General features: G+C 38.1%; 1 protein-coding gene and 1 pseudogene across 1 annotated transcript; both read left to right on the forward strand.

Moving 5' to 3' along the window:
* The first annotated feature begins 2,639 nt into the window (after positions 1-2,639).
* LOC121792031 (quinone oxidoreductase-like) lies at positions 2,640-5,949 on the forward strand. The gene is made up of 5 exons (XM_042189810.1): positions 2,640-2,865; positions 3,221-3,362; positions 3,919-4,145; positions 4,527-4,781; positions 5,419-5,949. The coding sequence occupies exons 1-5, from the start codon at positions 2,680-2,682 to the stop codon at positions 5,722-5,724; spliced, it is 1,116 nt and encodes a 371-aa protein (XP_042045744.1). The 5' UTR covers positions 2,640-2,679; the 3' UTR covers positions 5,725-5,949.
* Positions 5,950-7,312: 1,363 nt separating this feature from the next.
* Positions 7,313-9,147, forward strand: LOC121792032 (annotated as a pseudogene).
* Positions 9,148-17,908: the final 8,761 nt, after the last annotated feature.

Raw genomic sequence — 17,908 nt, forward strand, 5'->3', positions numbered from 1 at the left:
CCAATAAATGCAACAGATTATTTTTGTCATAATGTTGTTATGTTTTACATTTAATGGTTGTTTATTGCATATTTAAATGTATGAGCAAACGTAACAAAGTCTAAGTCTTTGTTTTAGTAGACCGGTTGTGGGCGTCGTCCAATTTAATGTAACACGGTCAGTTCTAAACAAAGAAAAATAAGAATTTCACAACCTAGATAGGCCTAGACTACCTATCGCGAAAGGTTGCAATGTCAGTCCGATTATTTCTAAACCTTATTGAAATAAGATGACGTTGGTGTGGTATAGCACTGAATGGATCTAACAGCAAGACGAGTCTTTATGCTATCTACTGAAAGACGAGGTCTTGATAATTAATTTCTTAATCAATGTACGTTAGCATTGAGCATACGATATTGAGTATCCACTACTTTGACTTACCAAAGGTGCGGGTTTTTCGTAACCCAACGATCCAGGTATATTGGGTAGTGGTGATCATTATCTAGAGGTGCTAGGATTGCTATTATGTTGAAACGTGCGCGAGGAGAGTCTCATTTGATAACATCCACAAGAGGAGCTCGAAACGAGGTTTTATTATTCGGAACCTAGCTAGTTGGAGTTTGATTACTCTATGAATAATAAATAAGAATTTCTTGCTAAGTCCACTCTTGGAATTCAAAATATGTTAATTAATTAAGTCTATAGCAGACATTAATTAATTAATGGATGTTTCCATCTTAAGCGCGGGAAATAAATCAAATACAATTAAAAGAAACCCGGAATACTTGTAATTTCGGAGTTGGAAGGCAGTGCAATATTACTTCTGTAGTGGCTGCTCGTAATATCCAATATAAGCTTATATTAAATTGTGGGTTCAATTTAATTAGTAAAAAGCTAATTGGGTGAGGCCTGTTCCAGATTCTTCCTTAGATCCCTGACTGGGCCAAATATGTGACTTATATAAATAGGAGAATAAAGGAGACAGAAAATACAACAATTTATTCATAAAATTTTCGTCCCACTCCTTTAAGAGAATTTTCGAAAATTGTGCTCTCCTCCGTGAGCTGAGTTCTGTCTTCCATTATTCGAGTCCTAGTACGTTGGTGAGATTTGCTCACACAAAGATCAGCGTATAGTCCGGGACACCAGTCAGAAGATCCGAGGTCTTGTGTTGAAGATCTTCACGTGGAGACGGAGCAAGCAATCATCGATTCTTGATTGAATCAACGAGGTAAATTGGCTAATTCCGTAGTAAGCATGTTTTAGGAATTTAATGTGCTAAAGCATGTTTTAATTCAAGTCATGAGCATGATACATGTGATAATTACGCGAATAGATTTTGTCTAAATAATCTGCTAAATAGATCAAATTCATGTGATCCGTTTTGTCACGCACGCTTCTGCTGCCAGCCCCTTCAGTTCGTGCCAACCACCGCATCTTCGGAGATTTCCAAGTACGCCTTGAACAATCTATCCATCTCCGCCGGTGAGTACGGTGTGCGGACACCGGCGCGAGATGGAGGAGTCGGAGTTTGGGAAGGGACGGGAGGCCTAGGCTTCGGTGTCCACCCGTATCGCCCATCGGAGGCACCTTGCTCGTCGACCGGGTATGGCCGGTAGCCACCCGGAATGCCCGAATCTTGGGTGAGAGGAGGGGCCGAATAGTCCGTTTCCGGACTAGGAAACGGTTGTGAACCGAACCATTCGGGGTTCCAACCGTGGGAGCCCGTAGGGTTATCGTCTTGGCCGGACATAGTGATGTTGTAGGGTATGAGAGAATGAAGATGAAAATGGATATGAGAGATTGAAGAAGAAAATAGATATGAGAGAATGAAGATGAGAATTGTGTAGTTTGATGTGAATTTTTGGGAGTGAAATTGGGGGTATTTATAGATGAAAGTGTGTATTTTTGGGGTAAAAAATGAAAAAAAAATTAAAAAGTGGGAAAAAAACGGTTATAAACGGATATATTTTTTTTGGGAAGTGAATTTTTTTTTTATTTTTATCGGTTTTTTTAATTAAAAACCGATTTTTTAATTAAAAAATACAACGGCTATGCCGTTGACGAATCCCAGCGCGCCACGTCAGCTGCTCGATGCATCGAGCAGCGCCGTGCCAGCGGCGCGAGCGCAGCGGCGGCGGGTAGCGTCCGTGCCAGCGGGGCGGACGGCCGTGGCGACGGACGCCACCGTTGTGGATGCTCTTAGGGCCCCGATTAACCATATTTAGGTGTTCCACTTTAGGAGTCCCTGTTGAAATATTTCATTAATGATAATAGGTTTCTCACGTTTCCATTAATACTTTTCCATTCACATTTCATTATAAAACTAATATATAAAAGTATGACTCACATTTCACTATTTTTTTTTCACTAACTTTCCTTTACATTTCTAAAAACCCATTACTATGAACTCAAATGAGACCCTAAAATGAAACGAAGGAAGTATTATATTAGTATAATTATTTGAGCATAAAATTAATGTTGTAACTATTATAATTGGAACCTTTTGCTATATGTAATGCGAGTGGATTATAAAAATAATCTTAGTGGTATTTTAAAATAGGATGTGGTCATTGTATTTTTGCTACACGCCTATGAAGTATCAACCACTACCGAATATTCAAGTAAAAGGTTAATTAAAACTGGGTAGAGGAGAGGTAGACGCAAGGCGTGACGTCATCAAATCATTTTAATCAAACTATGCTGTTGCTTTCTTCACCTTCTGCATTGGTTGCCAGATTCCACCGCTCTCTTCTACACAATCCATTTCTTCCATCGCCCTCTTTTTCTGGACTTCAAATTGGAACTGCTGCTACACTTCGCCCCATCCGTTGTTCATCAAATATGGTCAAAGCGATCAGAATTCACGAACACGGACGCCCTGAGGTATGTTTTACTCTTCCCAATTACTTCACTTTTGCTGCTAATTTTATGTATTTTACATCTATTTCATGATTCGAACTCAGTGAATGCCGAATGCTTTATCGTCATTTCTGATTTTTGGCGCTACACGATATTACTGCTTTTCACAGATGTGAATTTCGGGGAATAAATTGTACTAGTATTTCCTTGCTGGTGTAGTAGTGTTATTGAGCTTATTGCAAATGTTAGGTTCATTTTTGGGTTGACCTCGTCTACTGTCATCCAACTTATCAATTCATTTGCTGTGGCTTTTAGTAGAGTAGGATGAGATATGCTACAGATTGAAACCATACTTACTGTGTGAAGCATATTTTTGTAGGTTTTGAAATGGGAGGATGTGGAAATAGGGGAGCCAAAAGAAGGAGAAATCAAGGTCAAAACTAAGGCTATTGGTCTCAACTTCATTGATGTTTATTTCCGGAAAGGATTTTACAAGGCTCCAACAATGCCTTTCACACCAGGTCCATTTTCTCTTAGTTTCATAAATTGACATTCCTTCCAGTGCAAGAGTGTCTTTGCATGAAATGACTTCAATTAATTTTTATGTTTTGTAAGTCTTTATGATAGAGTCCCTAAACTGTTCTTTCCTTTCATGTCATGGAATTGCTTCTATTATCACAAGAAAAGGATCAATGAGAGTAATATCTTATTTGCTATTGAAGAATGTCGTTGCTTATTTGTTCTCAATTGGTTTATTTGGCACAATGATTCATTTCATGTATTTTGTCAACTCCCTGAATTGTGGTGCATTTAATGCATACTCCCTCCGTCCGCGAATAGGAGTCATGGTTCATTTATACTATAAATGGTAATAGGCCCCACATTTCACTAACTCATTCCACTCACATTTCATTTAAAACTAATAAATACAAGTGAGACCCATATACCACTAACTTTCTTCCACCCACTTTTCTTAAAACCCGTGCCGGAAAGAAATAGGACTTCTATTCACGGACGGGAGGAGTATTACACATTGGGACTTCATTGCAATCTAATATGAACTACTCTCCCTGGCAGGAATGGAGGCCGTTGGTGTGGTAACTGCTGTAGGTCCTGGGCTTACTGGGACAGTAGTTGGAGATCTTGTTGCTTATGCTGGTAATCCAATGGGCGCATATGCAGAAGAGCAAATCCTTCCTTCTGAAAGAGTAGTCCCCGTGCCTCAGTCTATTGATCCTGTTATAGCAGCATCGATTATGCTCAAGGGGATGACTGCTGAGTTTCTAGTTCGCCGATGTTTCAAAGTAGGTTTACTTTAATGCCACACTAAACCCCTTCACATTTTATTGTGTTTAGGGAAAAGAGAATGCATTGAAATTTAAAAGCACCTTAATTGTTTAATCCTATACTTGTTTAGGGAAAGAGAATGTATTTAAAGCACTTAACTGTTTAATCCCATACTAAGCTTTACTTGTTCCTTTCATCTTAGTTAATTAACTTAAGGAGATCATCATTTTAGTTGTCCCCTTCTTAATCATATGGTGGTTTTGTTTTCTTTTTTCCTTTCAATTGAAAGACTTATGTTTAGTTCCATGCAGAGTAATGTCCACATTTGTTTCTGCAACAATTTTTCCGATGGATAAAATTATCTACAGGCATAATTATCTTATAACAATATCATACAGGTTGAACCAGGGCATACTGTCCTTGTTCATGCTGCAGCTGGTGGAGTAGGGTCTCTCTTATGCCAATGGGCAAACGCCCTTGGTGCCACAGTTATTGGAACTGTCTCAACTAAAGAGAAAGCAGCTCAAGCTAAGGAGGATGGTTGCCATCATGCTTTATTGTACGAGGAAGATTTCGTTAGTCGCGTCAATGAGATAACATCTGGTAAAGGAGTTGAAGTGGTCTATGATTCTGTTGGAAAGGATACATTTGAGGTAATGAAAATTATGTTTGCAAGCATATTCTTGATTTCCTACTCTTAACTATTTGCAGAGGGGGTGTCAAACTGTCAATAATGGTATATTGTGATAGACATGGATCCATGCACCATTCCTTGATTAGGATAAAATTAGTTTCACTTTTAGATCTCTGATTAGTAGAGAATAACTGGAGTATCTAATTAGCACGAACCATGGATCTGATTATAGCCAGATTTCTATTTTTGATTTGTGTCATTGCTTATAAAAACTGCCCCGAAATACATAATAGGGCAGGCAGTGATTTGTGGTTTGCAACATCTCTATCTTGATAGGGATTATCTTTTATTTCTTTTGTTCGACTGTTTCAGATTATCAGATTAATCATACTGTCTTTGCTTTACTCTTTTTTGGCCCTTAACTCATCAATCTGTTAGCATGATTTGTAGTTGGATTTGTTCTGATTGATGATGAGTCAATTCTTGACTTTCAGGCCATCCGCAGAATCATTAGTCCAATACAACTCACCAAATTTGTATCAAGTAGATAGACGCTTCAATTCCTCTCAACCCCTCTCTTTTGTTAACTTCATTGAGCTGTAGTTGCACTGATTTCTCTAATCTCAAAAGTGTCTAATTGGATTTCTTTTGATCAGGGCTCGTTGGCATGCTTGAAAGTTCGTGGGTACTTGGTTAGCTTTGGTCAGTCCTCTGGTGCTCCAGACCCAATACCCTTATCGGCTCTTGCTGCAAAATCTCTCTTCTTGACAAGGCCTTCTATGATGCAATACACTGCAACGAGGGATGAACTGCTGCATTCTGCTTCTGAGGTTTTCACAAATGTTGGAGCTGGTGTCTTACGTGTTCGAGTAAATCATACATACCCCTTATCGCAGGCTGCACAAGCCCATTCAGATCTTGAGAACAGAAAAACATCTGGATCCGTTGTGCTTATACCATAAGGGTGTTAGTGGCTGCGTGTCGAGGCTGAATCACACTCGAATAAGGATAAATTAAATCTCACTAATGTTTGTATTTCAAGAAGACAAAGAATGTCTAAAAAATGTTTGTTTTAACATGGGTTTCCCATGTGGATTTCTTTTTATGTTTTCAGCAATGTGTGAATGCTCGAGTTATGTTCTTTTACGGTCCACTTGATTTAGGAAACATACCATTTTATATTCCAATGTTTTGCTGTGTTTAATATTTATGATATCGATTTACCTAGAAACCAAAATAAATACTCTCTTCGTTCCAAACTAGATGTTACCCTCTCTATTTGTGAAATTTTTTTCTCACAACATATAAAAATATATTTACTCTTTTTGCTTAATACACAATACAATACTCCCTCCGTATTCAAAAAATAGAAATATTTGAAATGACATCGGTTTTAATGCACAATTGTTAAAGTAAGTGAGAAGAATTGGTAAAGTAAGAGAGAGGAAAAAAAAATGAGTAAAGTAAGAGAGAAGAAGGGAAAAAGTAGTAAAAGTATAGTTAGTGGATTGTGGGGTCCATGTCCTAAAATAGAAAGATTCTAAAGTTTCTATTTTTAAAGAATTGCCAAAAATAGAAATAGTTGCTATTTTTAAAAAACGGAGGGAGTATCTCCTAAAATTTCGTGTCATTACTCAAGTATAACATCTATCTCGATAAGAAGGTAGTATAATTCTACTCGATCATTCTATTTTCGGCCATTGAGAGTGTCGACAATAGGCCGCCGCGACGGTCTACTGCAAGGCGGGGGGAGGGGGGAGCCGCGGCGGTCAGTGTGGCGGCCTATTGCACGCCGCGAGACCACCGTGGCTCCAATTTCCGGTTTTTTATTATTTTTTATTTTTCTTAATTTATTTCTATATATAACCCTATTCCCAATTCATTTTTTTTCATTCCAATTAAAATATACCAACAATTGATAAAATAATGTGATTTATGGCGTGACCGGACAAGTTTTTGTGGCTGTGGTGATTAAGCGGACAAGTTTTTTGTGGCTGTGGCGTGACTGTTCCGCCTTATAGTGGATACTCTGAGTACTAATTGACCATGTCTGAAATATACTACTCCCTCCGTCTGCCATTAGGAGTCTTAGTTCTTGGCGGCACGAGTTTTAAGAAATATTAAGAAAAGTGAGTAGAAAAAAGTTATGGGAATAGGGGCCCCACTTTTATATATTAGTTTTAAATGAAATGTGAGTGGAATGAGTTAGTGGAAGGTGAGACCCTATTACCATTTATAGTAAAAGTGAACCGGAACTCCTATTCGCGGACGGAGGGAGTACATGTCTAGATATGTCAATGGGGCCAAGTCACGTAGCAACATGGTACATGAGCTTCCAACTATTTAAATGATTACCTATATCAAGTTGATGATTATGTTCGAGTATATGACCTTTGAGATCCAGCGTTTAAGTCTTCCTTAGTACTGTTTGTTAGTTTTCTATTTTTCTCTTTATCTTATAAAAAGCTCATGCAATCATATTTTCTAGGATTTTCTAGAGCTTCGATCTGCATTTTGGTGGTTTTCTGTAAACCGTAAATTAAATTTAGAATGGGTAGGGTTAAGGTGAATATGAATGGCCTAAAATCAAATTTTGCTACAGTATATGTTATTGAAATTAATCTTATAAAATTGGGTGTGGTGGTTATATTTTTTTGTACTCCTATAATATAGGTTGCGGTGACTTCCCACTGTCCAATTGTGCTCTTGATCTTTAGGGAAGGAATTAAATGTTAGGTTCATTTTTGGGTTGACTTATTCTACTTTCATCCTACTTATCAATTCATTTGCTATAGATTGAAAGCATAGTGTGTTACTCCCTCCGTCTGCAAATAGATGCCCCATTTTTTGAGTAGAGTGATTTAGTAGAATATGAGAACCACTTGCCAAAGTGGTAAAAGTGAAATGGAACATTTATTGGCGTACGACGAAAAATGAAAAATGGGAAATTTAGCGGCGGAGGGAGGGAGTATTTACTGTGTGAAGCATATTTTGTAGGCTCTGAAATGGGAGGATGTGGAAATAGGGGAGCCAAAAGAAGGAGAAATCAAGGTTAAAAATAAGGCTATTGGTGTCAACTTCATTGATGTTTATTTCCGGAAAGGAGTTTACAAGGCCCCAACTATGCCTTTCACACCAGGTCCATTTCCTCTTTGTTTCATAAATTAAGTTGATACCCCTTTTTAGTAGAAGACTGTCTTTGCATGAAATGGCTTTATTTCATTTGTATCTAAGATAAGTGTTTTAAACTGTTCTTTCATTTTTTTGTATTGTTAAGACTTTTATTTGTTATTGAAGAATGTCATTGCTTAATCAGTTCTGAATTGGTTTATTTGGCACAATGATTCATTTTCATGTGTTTTGTCAAATTCATGCATTGTGGTGTATTTATCACACGTTGGGACTTCATTGCAAGGAATCTAATATGAACCATTCTCGATGATAGGAATGGAGGCCGTTGCTGCTGTAGGTCCTGGGCTTACGGGAAGAGTAGTTGGAGATGTTGTTGCTTATGCAGGTAACCCAATGGGTGCATATGCAGATGTTGTTGCTTATGTGTTTAGGGGAAAGAGAGTATTTAAAGCACCTTAATTGTTTAATCCCATACTAGTTAACTTAAGGAAATCATCGTTTTAGTTGTCCCCTTCTTACTCATATGGTGGTTTTGTATGTTTAGTTTCATGCAGAGTAATGTCCACATTTGTTTCTTCAACAATTTATCCGATGGATAAAATTATCTTATGACAATATCATACAGGTTGAACCGGGGCATACTGTTCTTGTTCATGCTGCAGCTGGTGGTGTAGGGTCTCTGTTATGCCAATGGGCAAGCACAGTTATCCGAACTGTCTCTACGAAAGAGAAGGCAGCTCAAGCTAAGGACGATGACTGCCATCATGCTTTATTGTATGAGGAAGATTTCGTTAGTCGCGTCAATGAGATTACATCCGGTAATGGAGTTGATGTCGTCTATGATTCTGTTGGAAAGGATACATTTCAGGTAATGACAATTATATTTGCACTTTGCAAGCATTTTCTCTATTTCCTACTCTTAACTATTAGTTTCAATTTTTAGGTGTCTGATTAGTAGAAAATAATCGGCGTAGCATGAACCGTGGATTTGAGTTTTGATTTATGTCATTCCGAAATGCATGATGGGGCAGGCAGTGATTCGTGGTTAACAAGGCCTTCTATGATGCAATACACTGCAACGAGGGATGAACTGCTGCGTTCTGCGTCTGAGGTTTTCACAAATGCTGGAGCGCGTGTCTTACGTGTACGAGTAAATCATACGTACCCGTTGTCGCAGGCTGCACAAGCCCATTCAGATCTTGAAAACAGAAAAAACATCTGGATCCATTGTGCTCATACCAGATGGGTGTTAGTGGCTGAATCATACTCCAAGAAGGATAAACTAAATCTCAATAATGTTTGCATTTCAATAAACCAAAGTCTGATGAGTGTTTGTTTTCAAGAATGTGTGAATGCTCTTGATTTATGTTTCTTTTTCGGTCCACTTGATTTACGAAACATACCATTTTATATTCCAATGTTTTGTCGTGTTTAATAATTATAACATCGATGTATTGTACCACAACAAAACCATCGTCAACTGACCCCAAATCATGAAACCCGCCCAATTCAAGGATTTTCAACCTTTATAAGATCAAATAGTCTTACGATAGATTAAATTATGTAAATCTTCTCATTTTTTTTGTCAGCCTTTCCGAATGAGTTGAACGGATAAGGTTGAAAGTCCTATATCTATGAATACACCCATTAAATATGCAATATTTAGGAATCAGCACTAGATTTTATATAGTGTTGTTTTGTATGTTAATGAAGAGAGAGTAAAGTAAGAGATAAAAAAGTAGAGATAGAATTGTTTCCAATTTAGGAAATGTTTCATTTATAATGGGAAAATTCGAAAAGGAAAACGTTTCATTTTTAATGAGACAAATGGAGTATCAACCAAAAAAACTCACGCTTGCTGTGTTCTAAGTTTTAGAACCCAACTTCTCATCTATTCCCTCCGTCTCCAAAGATGACACATTTCTTGGCTGGTTAATGTGTTTAAATGGATTGAAAAAATGGGTTTAAGTATTAAAAGAGAGAGAGAAAGAGAGATGGATATTTTAAGAGTAACCACAATAGAACCGCCGTGGCAGCCTATTGTAAACTGCGTAGGCGCTGCAGCGGTGCATCCACAACCGAGGACCAGGCGGAGGCGGGTGGGAGGGCGGCGGTCGCGCTGTGGAGCTGTGGTGGCCTATTGTAAGCCGCGAGAGCAACGCGACGGTCAAATTCAGATTTTTTTTAAATTTTTTTATTTTTATCTATAAAATACCTATTCACAATTCATTTTTTTTCATTCTATTCCAATCTCAAATCTCAAAATTTTCTCAAATCCACTCTCCGAAAATGGATTCCAACGATGAGTATCAACGCGCATGGGATGAGGCCTATGTCGCGTTGGTTGAAGAGGTTGAGCAAGAAGTACAGGAGGAGGTGCGCTGGGCGGCGGCGGTCCCTCGTCCGATCCAGCATCGGCGGACAATCCTCCGTGACCATATCGGGGCTAACCAGCGGCTGATGGATGACTACTTTGGTGAAAACCCATGTTTTCCGCTAGAGCTTTATCGTCGGCGTTTCAGAATGTCTCGACGGCTCTTCCTACATATAGCGTCGTCATTGGCTTCGCGGTACAGCTGCTTCACCCTCCGATCTGATGCCAGCGGCAGGATCAGATTGTCGACGATACTGAAGTGCACAGCAGCTGGTCTATGGCGGACCAGCTGACATGTTTGACCAATACCTACACATGGGCAAGACGACTAGCCTACAGGTTTGGAGGCAGTTTTGTAGGGGCATCAAGGCGGTATTTGGTGGAGAGTATCTCCGAAAGCCGACCACCGCCGACTGCGAGATATTGCTTGCTATGCACGGGAGGGAGCACGGTTTTCCCAGAATGATGGGTAGCATAGATTGCATGCAATGGGAATGGAGGAACTGCCCGGTGGCTTGGAAAGTGCAGTTCACTACCGGGTTCAAAAGCAAACACCCGACGATGATCCTAGTAGCTGTTGCTGACTACCGTCTTTGGATCTGACATGCGTATTTTGGGTTGCAGGGTCTAACAACGACATTAAAGTTCTGCAGTCGTTGCCTCTCTTCAATGAGTAGTGTCAGGGTGAGAGTCTGGAAATTAGCTTTGTAGCCAACAACATGCAATACAATAGGGGCTACTATTTGGCCGATGGGATATACCCTCGGTGGCCTGTATTTTTGAAGACCTTTAGACATCCAGTTTGTAGGAAGAAATCTTAGTTCGCGCAACGGTAAGAGGGTGCGAGGAAGGATGTTGAGCGAGCATTTGGTGTGCTCCAAGCGCGATGGGGCATTATACGGTGCCCGACACGAGTTTGGCACGAAGACGATGTCGCTGATATCATGTATGCATGTATCATACTCCCTCCGTCCGCGAATAGGAGTCCGATTTTTCCATTTTAGTCCGTCCGCGAATAGGAGTCCCGGTTCACTTTTACCATAAATGATAATAGGGTCCCACCTTTTACTAACTCATTCCACTCACATTTCATTTAAAACTAATATATACAAGTGAGACCTCTACTCCACCTACTTTTCTTAACATTTCCTAAAATCCTTGCCTCCAAGAAATGAGACTGCTAATGGCGGACGGAGGGAGTATTGCATAACATGATAGTAGATGATGAAGATATATCCGTGGAGCGTTGAATCGCGGATGATGGTGCTGGACCAAGTCACGGTGTTGCCACCGCCCTTGCAGATGGGTGTACCTGGTTCTAATGAAGACTTGCTCTGAGTTTTCCTTGATATACGCAAGGGAAAAGAACATTTCCAGCTTCAGGTGGATATGGTTGACGAGATATGGGCACATAGGGAAGCGAACACATCATGATTACTTTCGTTTGTAATTCTCATTTTATAATTATTTATGAATGAATTATGTTTTTATTATTATTTTTATCCAATTAATTTTGTTCTTGTCAAATTAAAATATACCAATAATTAAAACAAAATGTAAGGCGTGATTGGACGTGGTTGGACAAGTTTTATGTGGCTGAGACTAGGGATGTCAATCGGGCCAGCCCTATTCGGGTTGCGGGTCAATCGGGTTCGGCTAATCAGGTTGGGGTTTTTTCGGGTTATGGAAATTCAACCCTAACCCTAAAAGCTCGGGTTTTGGGTTAACCAAGCGGGTTAATCGGGTTGCTGCTGATACAATTAACATGCGATTAATCCAATAAATAATGATAAAAATTAGTATATTTATAAAATGTAAAATAATTATGATAAATTTGAGATATATGCTTAAACTCAAACATAAACATGATCAAATACAATATTTGAGATTTTAGCAAATTAAACATAAACATGAAGAAATTTTAAAGAATGTTTTAGAAATTTAAATATTTTTTAGGGAATTTGAAGGTTCTAATTTATTTATCTATTATTACGTTAATAAAAATTTAATATATAATTTATATATTTAATATATAAAATTGAAAGTTATCTTTTTCGTTATTTATATTATAAAATAATAGATGAAACATTGAATTATGAGTCAAACAAATAGAATAATAGAAATTTTATCGGGTTCTCGGGCCAGCCTATCGGGTTTTCGGGTCTGGCCCTAACGGGTTGCGAATTAATCGGGTGCGGGGTAATCGGGTTGTAATTTTATCGGGCTAGAAATTTTCGACCCTAACCCTATAAATTTGGCGGGCTATTCGAGTTAGCTCATGGGTTGCGCGCTACATTGACATCCCTAGAGACATGACTGTGATGTCTAGGCAGACAAGCTTTTTTTGGCTGCTGAAGCATGACTGTTCCACTACTGTGGACACCCTAAATAGGAGTGGGGAAAAGTGGTTGAGTGTATTAATTGCATAGAGAAAGTTTTCAAAAAAAAAAGAAAATGTGTCATCTTATTCAAGACAAATTAAAAGGAAAAAGTGTCGTCTTAAGTGGGATTGTATGGAGGGAGTACTATGTTTTTCCACGAGTAGTCGATTTTTCCACGAGTAGTTTATAAATACACACATTTATCATTAATTTGGGCGAAATTCGACCACGAGTAGTCGCTTTTTTTAATTTTATGAATTTAATTATGTAATTTTTAATTTTTATGATTTAAATTATATAATTTTTAATTTTTAGGACTTTAATTATGAAAATTTTAATTTTCAGGATTTTAATTATGTAATTTTTATTTTTTTAGCAGTTAGTAATAATATTTTGGGTATTTTTAATGCATTTTAATATTGTGAAAATATTTTTATTTAAATTGAATAATAGAATGGTGGGACCTTTGAGTGTGTATGGATGTGAGTGTTGTGCTCTTCTCAAAGAGCAGAGAGTAAAAAATGAATAAAAGTGGATCCGGGTCCACATCCATAATCCATCAGCCAGCATGGGGGGCCCGAGGTCTCTCTTTCTCACTGCGTTTGCATTTGTTGTGAAATCTCAGTTTTACATTCTAATCTCTTTTATTGTGTTGATTAATTAACCTACTAATGGTAATTTTCTGATTCACTTATTGATGATTCTGTTGATTGCTGTGCCGAAATTGTGTTATTTTCAATAATCCACGTATTTAGAGAATCTCACCTGTAGACAGTAACTAGTTTCAAGATTATCCTAAATTTGGAAACTGGAGTTTGGCTATGGATTAACAGAAATTTTGCTCTGTATAGCTTCAAAATAAAGTTGTTCAATCCCATCTTAGTACTTTTTTATGATCATATAATCAACAATCAATTTATATACTTTGTTGTTTCCAACAGATACCTTTGGAATTTAAATGTTCATTTCTAGTTAATGTTTCCTCTCCAACTAGGAATCTAATAAGCTCTTGTCACATTCTTTTTAAAGAAGGTTTAGCAAGAACACCATTTTATTGATGCAGGAACTAAAATGGGAGGATGTGGAAATTGGGGAGCCAAAGTATGGGGAGATTAAATTGAAAAATAAGGCGATCGGGTTAAACTTGGTCGACATTTGTTTCCGTTTACACGCCTCCAAGAATGCCATTTACACTAGTTAATAAGAGGCCAAGACTGGTAAATTTTCATTGACAAATGATGTATTATGAATTTGATGAGAGGTGTGGAGAGTGTTGGTGAGGTAACTGCTGTAGGTTTAAGAGTTAGTGGCATTAGAGTTGGGGATGTTGTTGCTTGTGCTGCTTCTTCAACAGGTGCTTATGCAGAGGAGCAAATCATTGCTGCTACAAAAGTGGTTCCCCTGCCTCCTTCTATCCATCCCGTCGTAGCAGCTTCCGTCATGCTCAAGGGAATGACTGCTCGCTATCTCCTCCGCAAATGCTTTCGCGTATGTATACTTATGGTATTACTGAAACATTGAATTTGGATGAAGATGGTAAACTCTGTTACTCATCGACAGCTTGGACGAGACCGCAGTGTCCTCGTGCACGCTGCAGCTGGTGGAACTGGCTCCCTGCTGTGCCAGTGGGGGGATTCCATACAAGATAGTTATTAACTGATCATATCCCTAGTAAGTATAGTCTATATATATATATATATATATATATTCACACTTGAGATTAAAAATCAGAATAATTGGGTTAGCGGGGTAATTGGAATGCTTGAAAGTTGGAGGATACATGGTGAGTTTTGGGCAATCATTTTGTCTCTCATATTTTACCTCTTTAATTATTTGCAATTAGTTGTTTTATTGCTTTCAAACTGTTTTTAGTTTTCAAAATCTCCAAAACTTTCGGTTTTCCAAATAGTGAACGAAGCTTAGTAGAAGGTAGTCAATTTGTGATTGTTTTCCCTGTGTTCGATACCCGGTACTGACCTTTAGCTATACTATATACTCTGTATACTTGCAGGTTTATTTAGTGCTAATAAAAAGTGCATCACAGATCTATTTGACCGATTATGGGATCAATTAATCACATGTTAAACATTGAATTGCATACAAGAATGTACATAAATCATGCTTAAGGAATTAAAACCTAATTCATGATATTCTACGGTCTAGGGTTACCGATCTGATTCTCCAAAGAATCGACGATTGCTTGCTCCTTCTCCACATGAAGATCTTCGTACTCGACCACGAATCTTCTAATCTGTATCCCGAACTCAGATAATGACCTTTGGGTGGGCAAAGCTTGTCAGAATCGAAAACGGCTTGACTAAATAGAAGACTGAATTCCCACCAGAAGGGAATGAAAATTTTTGTTTCCTCTGGAGATAGGGAGCACGAAATTTTAAGCTAAAAAATCATTAAATTAGTCTTCTATTTAGTCTCCTTTATATAGAGTTATGATGGGTCAGATTAAGGATCCATGGAGGTTGGACTTGGGCCAAACCTGTTAGACTTTTACTAATTAAATTGTGCCCCAATTTAATACAATTCCAAACAAAATATTATTATCATCCACTATAGTATAATAATATTGACTGCCCATCCAATCCCAAATTACGAGTAATCCAGTCTTTACCTCTTTAATTTATTATTTCCCGTGTTTAAGATATAAATATCTATTAATTAATTTAAGTATGCCATTTGACTTTAATTAATTAATACCTTTTTCCAAGAGTTGTCTAGTTCAAAATCTTTATTTATTATTCTGGAATAAATTCCAACCGGTCGGGTTTCTGAATAATAAAACTTTTTTCGAACACCTCTTGAGGATATTATCAAATTGGACTCACCCAGCACACGATTCATTGCAATAACAATACTAGCACCTCTAGACATTGGTCACCACTACCCAAGATATCAGGATTCTTGGATTGCGAAAAATCCGCACCATTTGATAAATCAAAGTAGTGCATAATCAATATCGTAAGCTCAATGTTATGTGAACAATGATTAAGAAATAACAAACACCGAGACATCGTCTTTCAGTAAATAACAAGAAAAACTTATCTCAACTGTTAGATCCTTCAGTGCTACCACACCAGTGTCGTTTATTTCCTAAGGTAAAAAAACATGCGCACTGACATTGCAACCTTTCACGATAGGTAGCCAAAACCTATCTAGGTTGTGAAATTCTATTTCTCTTCTACAAAGAACTCACTGCGTTACCTTCTGTGAACGTTGTTCACGACCAGTCTACTATGTAGAAGAATTAGACTTGTTTGCTTCTTATACATTTAAATGTTTGAGAAACATCTTATAAATGCACAAGCAAACATCAATGCGATAAAATTACTTCTTCTCGCCTTGGGTTAAAAGGGATTGTAGATTTTATTATATACAAGAAATTCTATCCGTGCAACATGCTCGAAATATGCTTTTCAGTATAACAATCCTAACATAGTAATGTTGACTATAAGGAATTCTTTATTAGATGATGTATTCATAACAAATTAAATATTAAAAAGATAAAGAGAAAAAGCATTTATGTGCATAAGTATATTTACATAGTTATGTCAACCCGTTGGCAGTGGGCCAACCAGTTGCCGATGGTGACACACATCTCGTTCTCCGGTCGGTACCCGTTGACCGCACCCCTCAGCTCCACCGTCAGGCAGTGGTGCTCATCTAGCCATCGTGCGTACTCCATATCAAATAGTGCCTTACCTGCGAAATTGATAAGTTGCATTCTTGGCCTTGGTTACTGGTTAGTATGATGAGTTTAACGTGCATTATCTGCAAGAAAGTTGCTTAAGTGTGCATGAAAAGGGGTACAAGTCAGTAAGAGAGAAACCAGAAGATTCAAGTGAAAAGCGCCAGAAGGGTGCAATACTGGTCAGGATGCATGCCACAAGGCTCGAGATGGAGAAGGGAGGATTACTTCCTAAGAATGAGGGCCAGCCACTCTATAAATAGAAGGTCACATGAAGGGAGAAGGATATACACACTTAGAGGCTCACTTAGAAAAAAAAGGTCACTTCACTCTCGGAAATCCCAAGTTCCTACCGCGGAGACTAGCTCCGCCACTTCTCATTCCCGGCCATCAGTCATGATCACTTGAAGACTCCGATACTCTGCCGGTCGGAGTTCACCATCGTTCCATCTAGCCGTTGTAGTTGTCAGGAACACTGTTTTATCGCCGAGGGGCCAAACAATCTTTACTTGCTTTTCGGAGTTTAACTCTAGTTTTACTTATTTTGGTTGGATCTTTTGTTGATCGTCGTTGCTACTTAGATTTTTACGTATCCTGTCTTGGATCTGATCGTTATGAAGTTGAAATTTACTTTTCGTTTATCTTTTGGTTGCAAATGTTTACTTCCTGCCTAGATTAGTTAGATATAGTAGTTTAGCGTAAATTTCCAACTGTTTGAGCATGGATTCTCTTGGATAGGTTAGATCTGGTTTGAGTAAATTTCCAAATGTTTGATCGTCTACTTCGAAGTGCAATGCATGAAATATCTAATCACGTAGTTTTTGTCACCTTGCATGTTAGTCAGTTTGCATAATCTAGGATTTCCGCTTTTAATCTTCTCGATTTAGCTATTAATTTTAGATCAAAATTTGTAGAAAGTGTTGATTCAAGATGTTGTTCATGGAGTTTTTGTTTTTTTGTGGACCACTTTACACTTTTCAGCTACTTTACCTTGGTCCTTTGTTGGAGAAGATATCTAATTTGAGGTATATTGTTGATAACAGGTTTTTAGGTCCTCGTGCCAGCAACACGACTAGATTTGGGATCTCTCCCTGATCAGTTGATTACACGACCCTGCACACAAACCTGCTCTTTCAGGAATTCATTCATTAATTCATCACTTAATGCAACACCCTTGAGAGTCACGCCATGTGCGACTTTTTCTCACGCAGCCGCTAGAGGTGAGCATTCGGTTTTTTGCCCAAACTGAACCGAAACCAAAAAACCTAATTTAGGCTAAAATCAAAACCGAACCGAAACCGAAAAACCGAAACCGAAAAACCGAAACCCGAACATGATTTTTCATGGTGCTTCTCTATTTTGAGCAAGCCTCCTCATGTTTGTGTTTCCGAAAACAAATTATTTCAAGAAAAAATATATTTAATAATTTTATAGAAAATTTATTGTGTAAAAATATTAAGCGAAATTACCTTTGCATCAGTTGGCTTTGGAACATCTTGCTCTTAAGTAGGCCCTAGGCGGTTTACCCAAAGCGCTTTGCAAATAAGTAATTTAAAACG

The sequence above is a fragment of the Salvia splendens genome, unplaced genomic scaffold, assembly GCF_004379255.2.
Source record: "Salvia splendens isolate huo1 unplaced genomic scaffold, SspV2 ctg999, whole genome shotgun sequence".
NCBI classification, from domain to species: Eukaryota; Viridiplantae; Streptophyta; class Magnoliopsida; order Lamiales; family Lamiaceae; genus Salvia; species Salvia splendens.

Coding starts and splice junctions, on each gene's coding strand:
- LOC121792031 (XM_042189810.1), top strand. CDS start 2,680: ATGCTGTTGCTTTCTTCACCTTCTGCATTGGTTGCCAGATTCCACCGC. Junction 3,363..3,918: donor AACAATGCCTTTCACACCAG/GTCCATTTTCTC, acceptor TCTCCCTGGCAG/GAATGGAGGCCGTTGGTGTG. Junction 4,782..5,418: donor TTGGAAAGGATACATTTGAG/GTAATGAAAATT, acceptor TCTTTTGATCAG/GGCTCGTTGGCATGCTTGAA.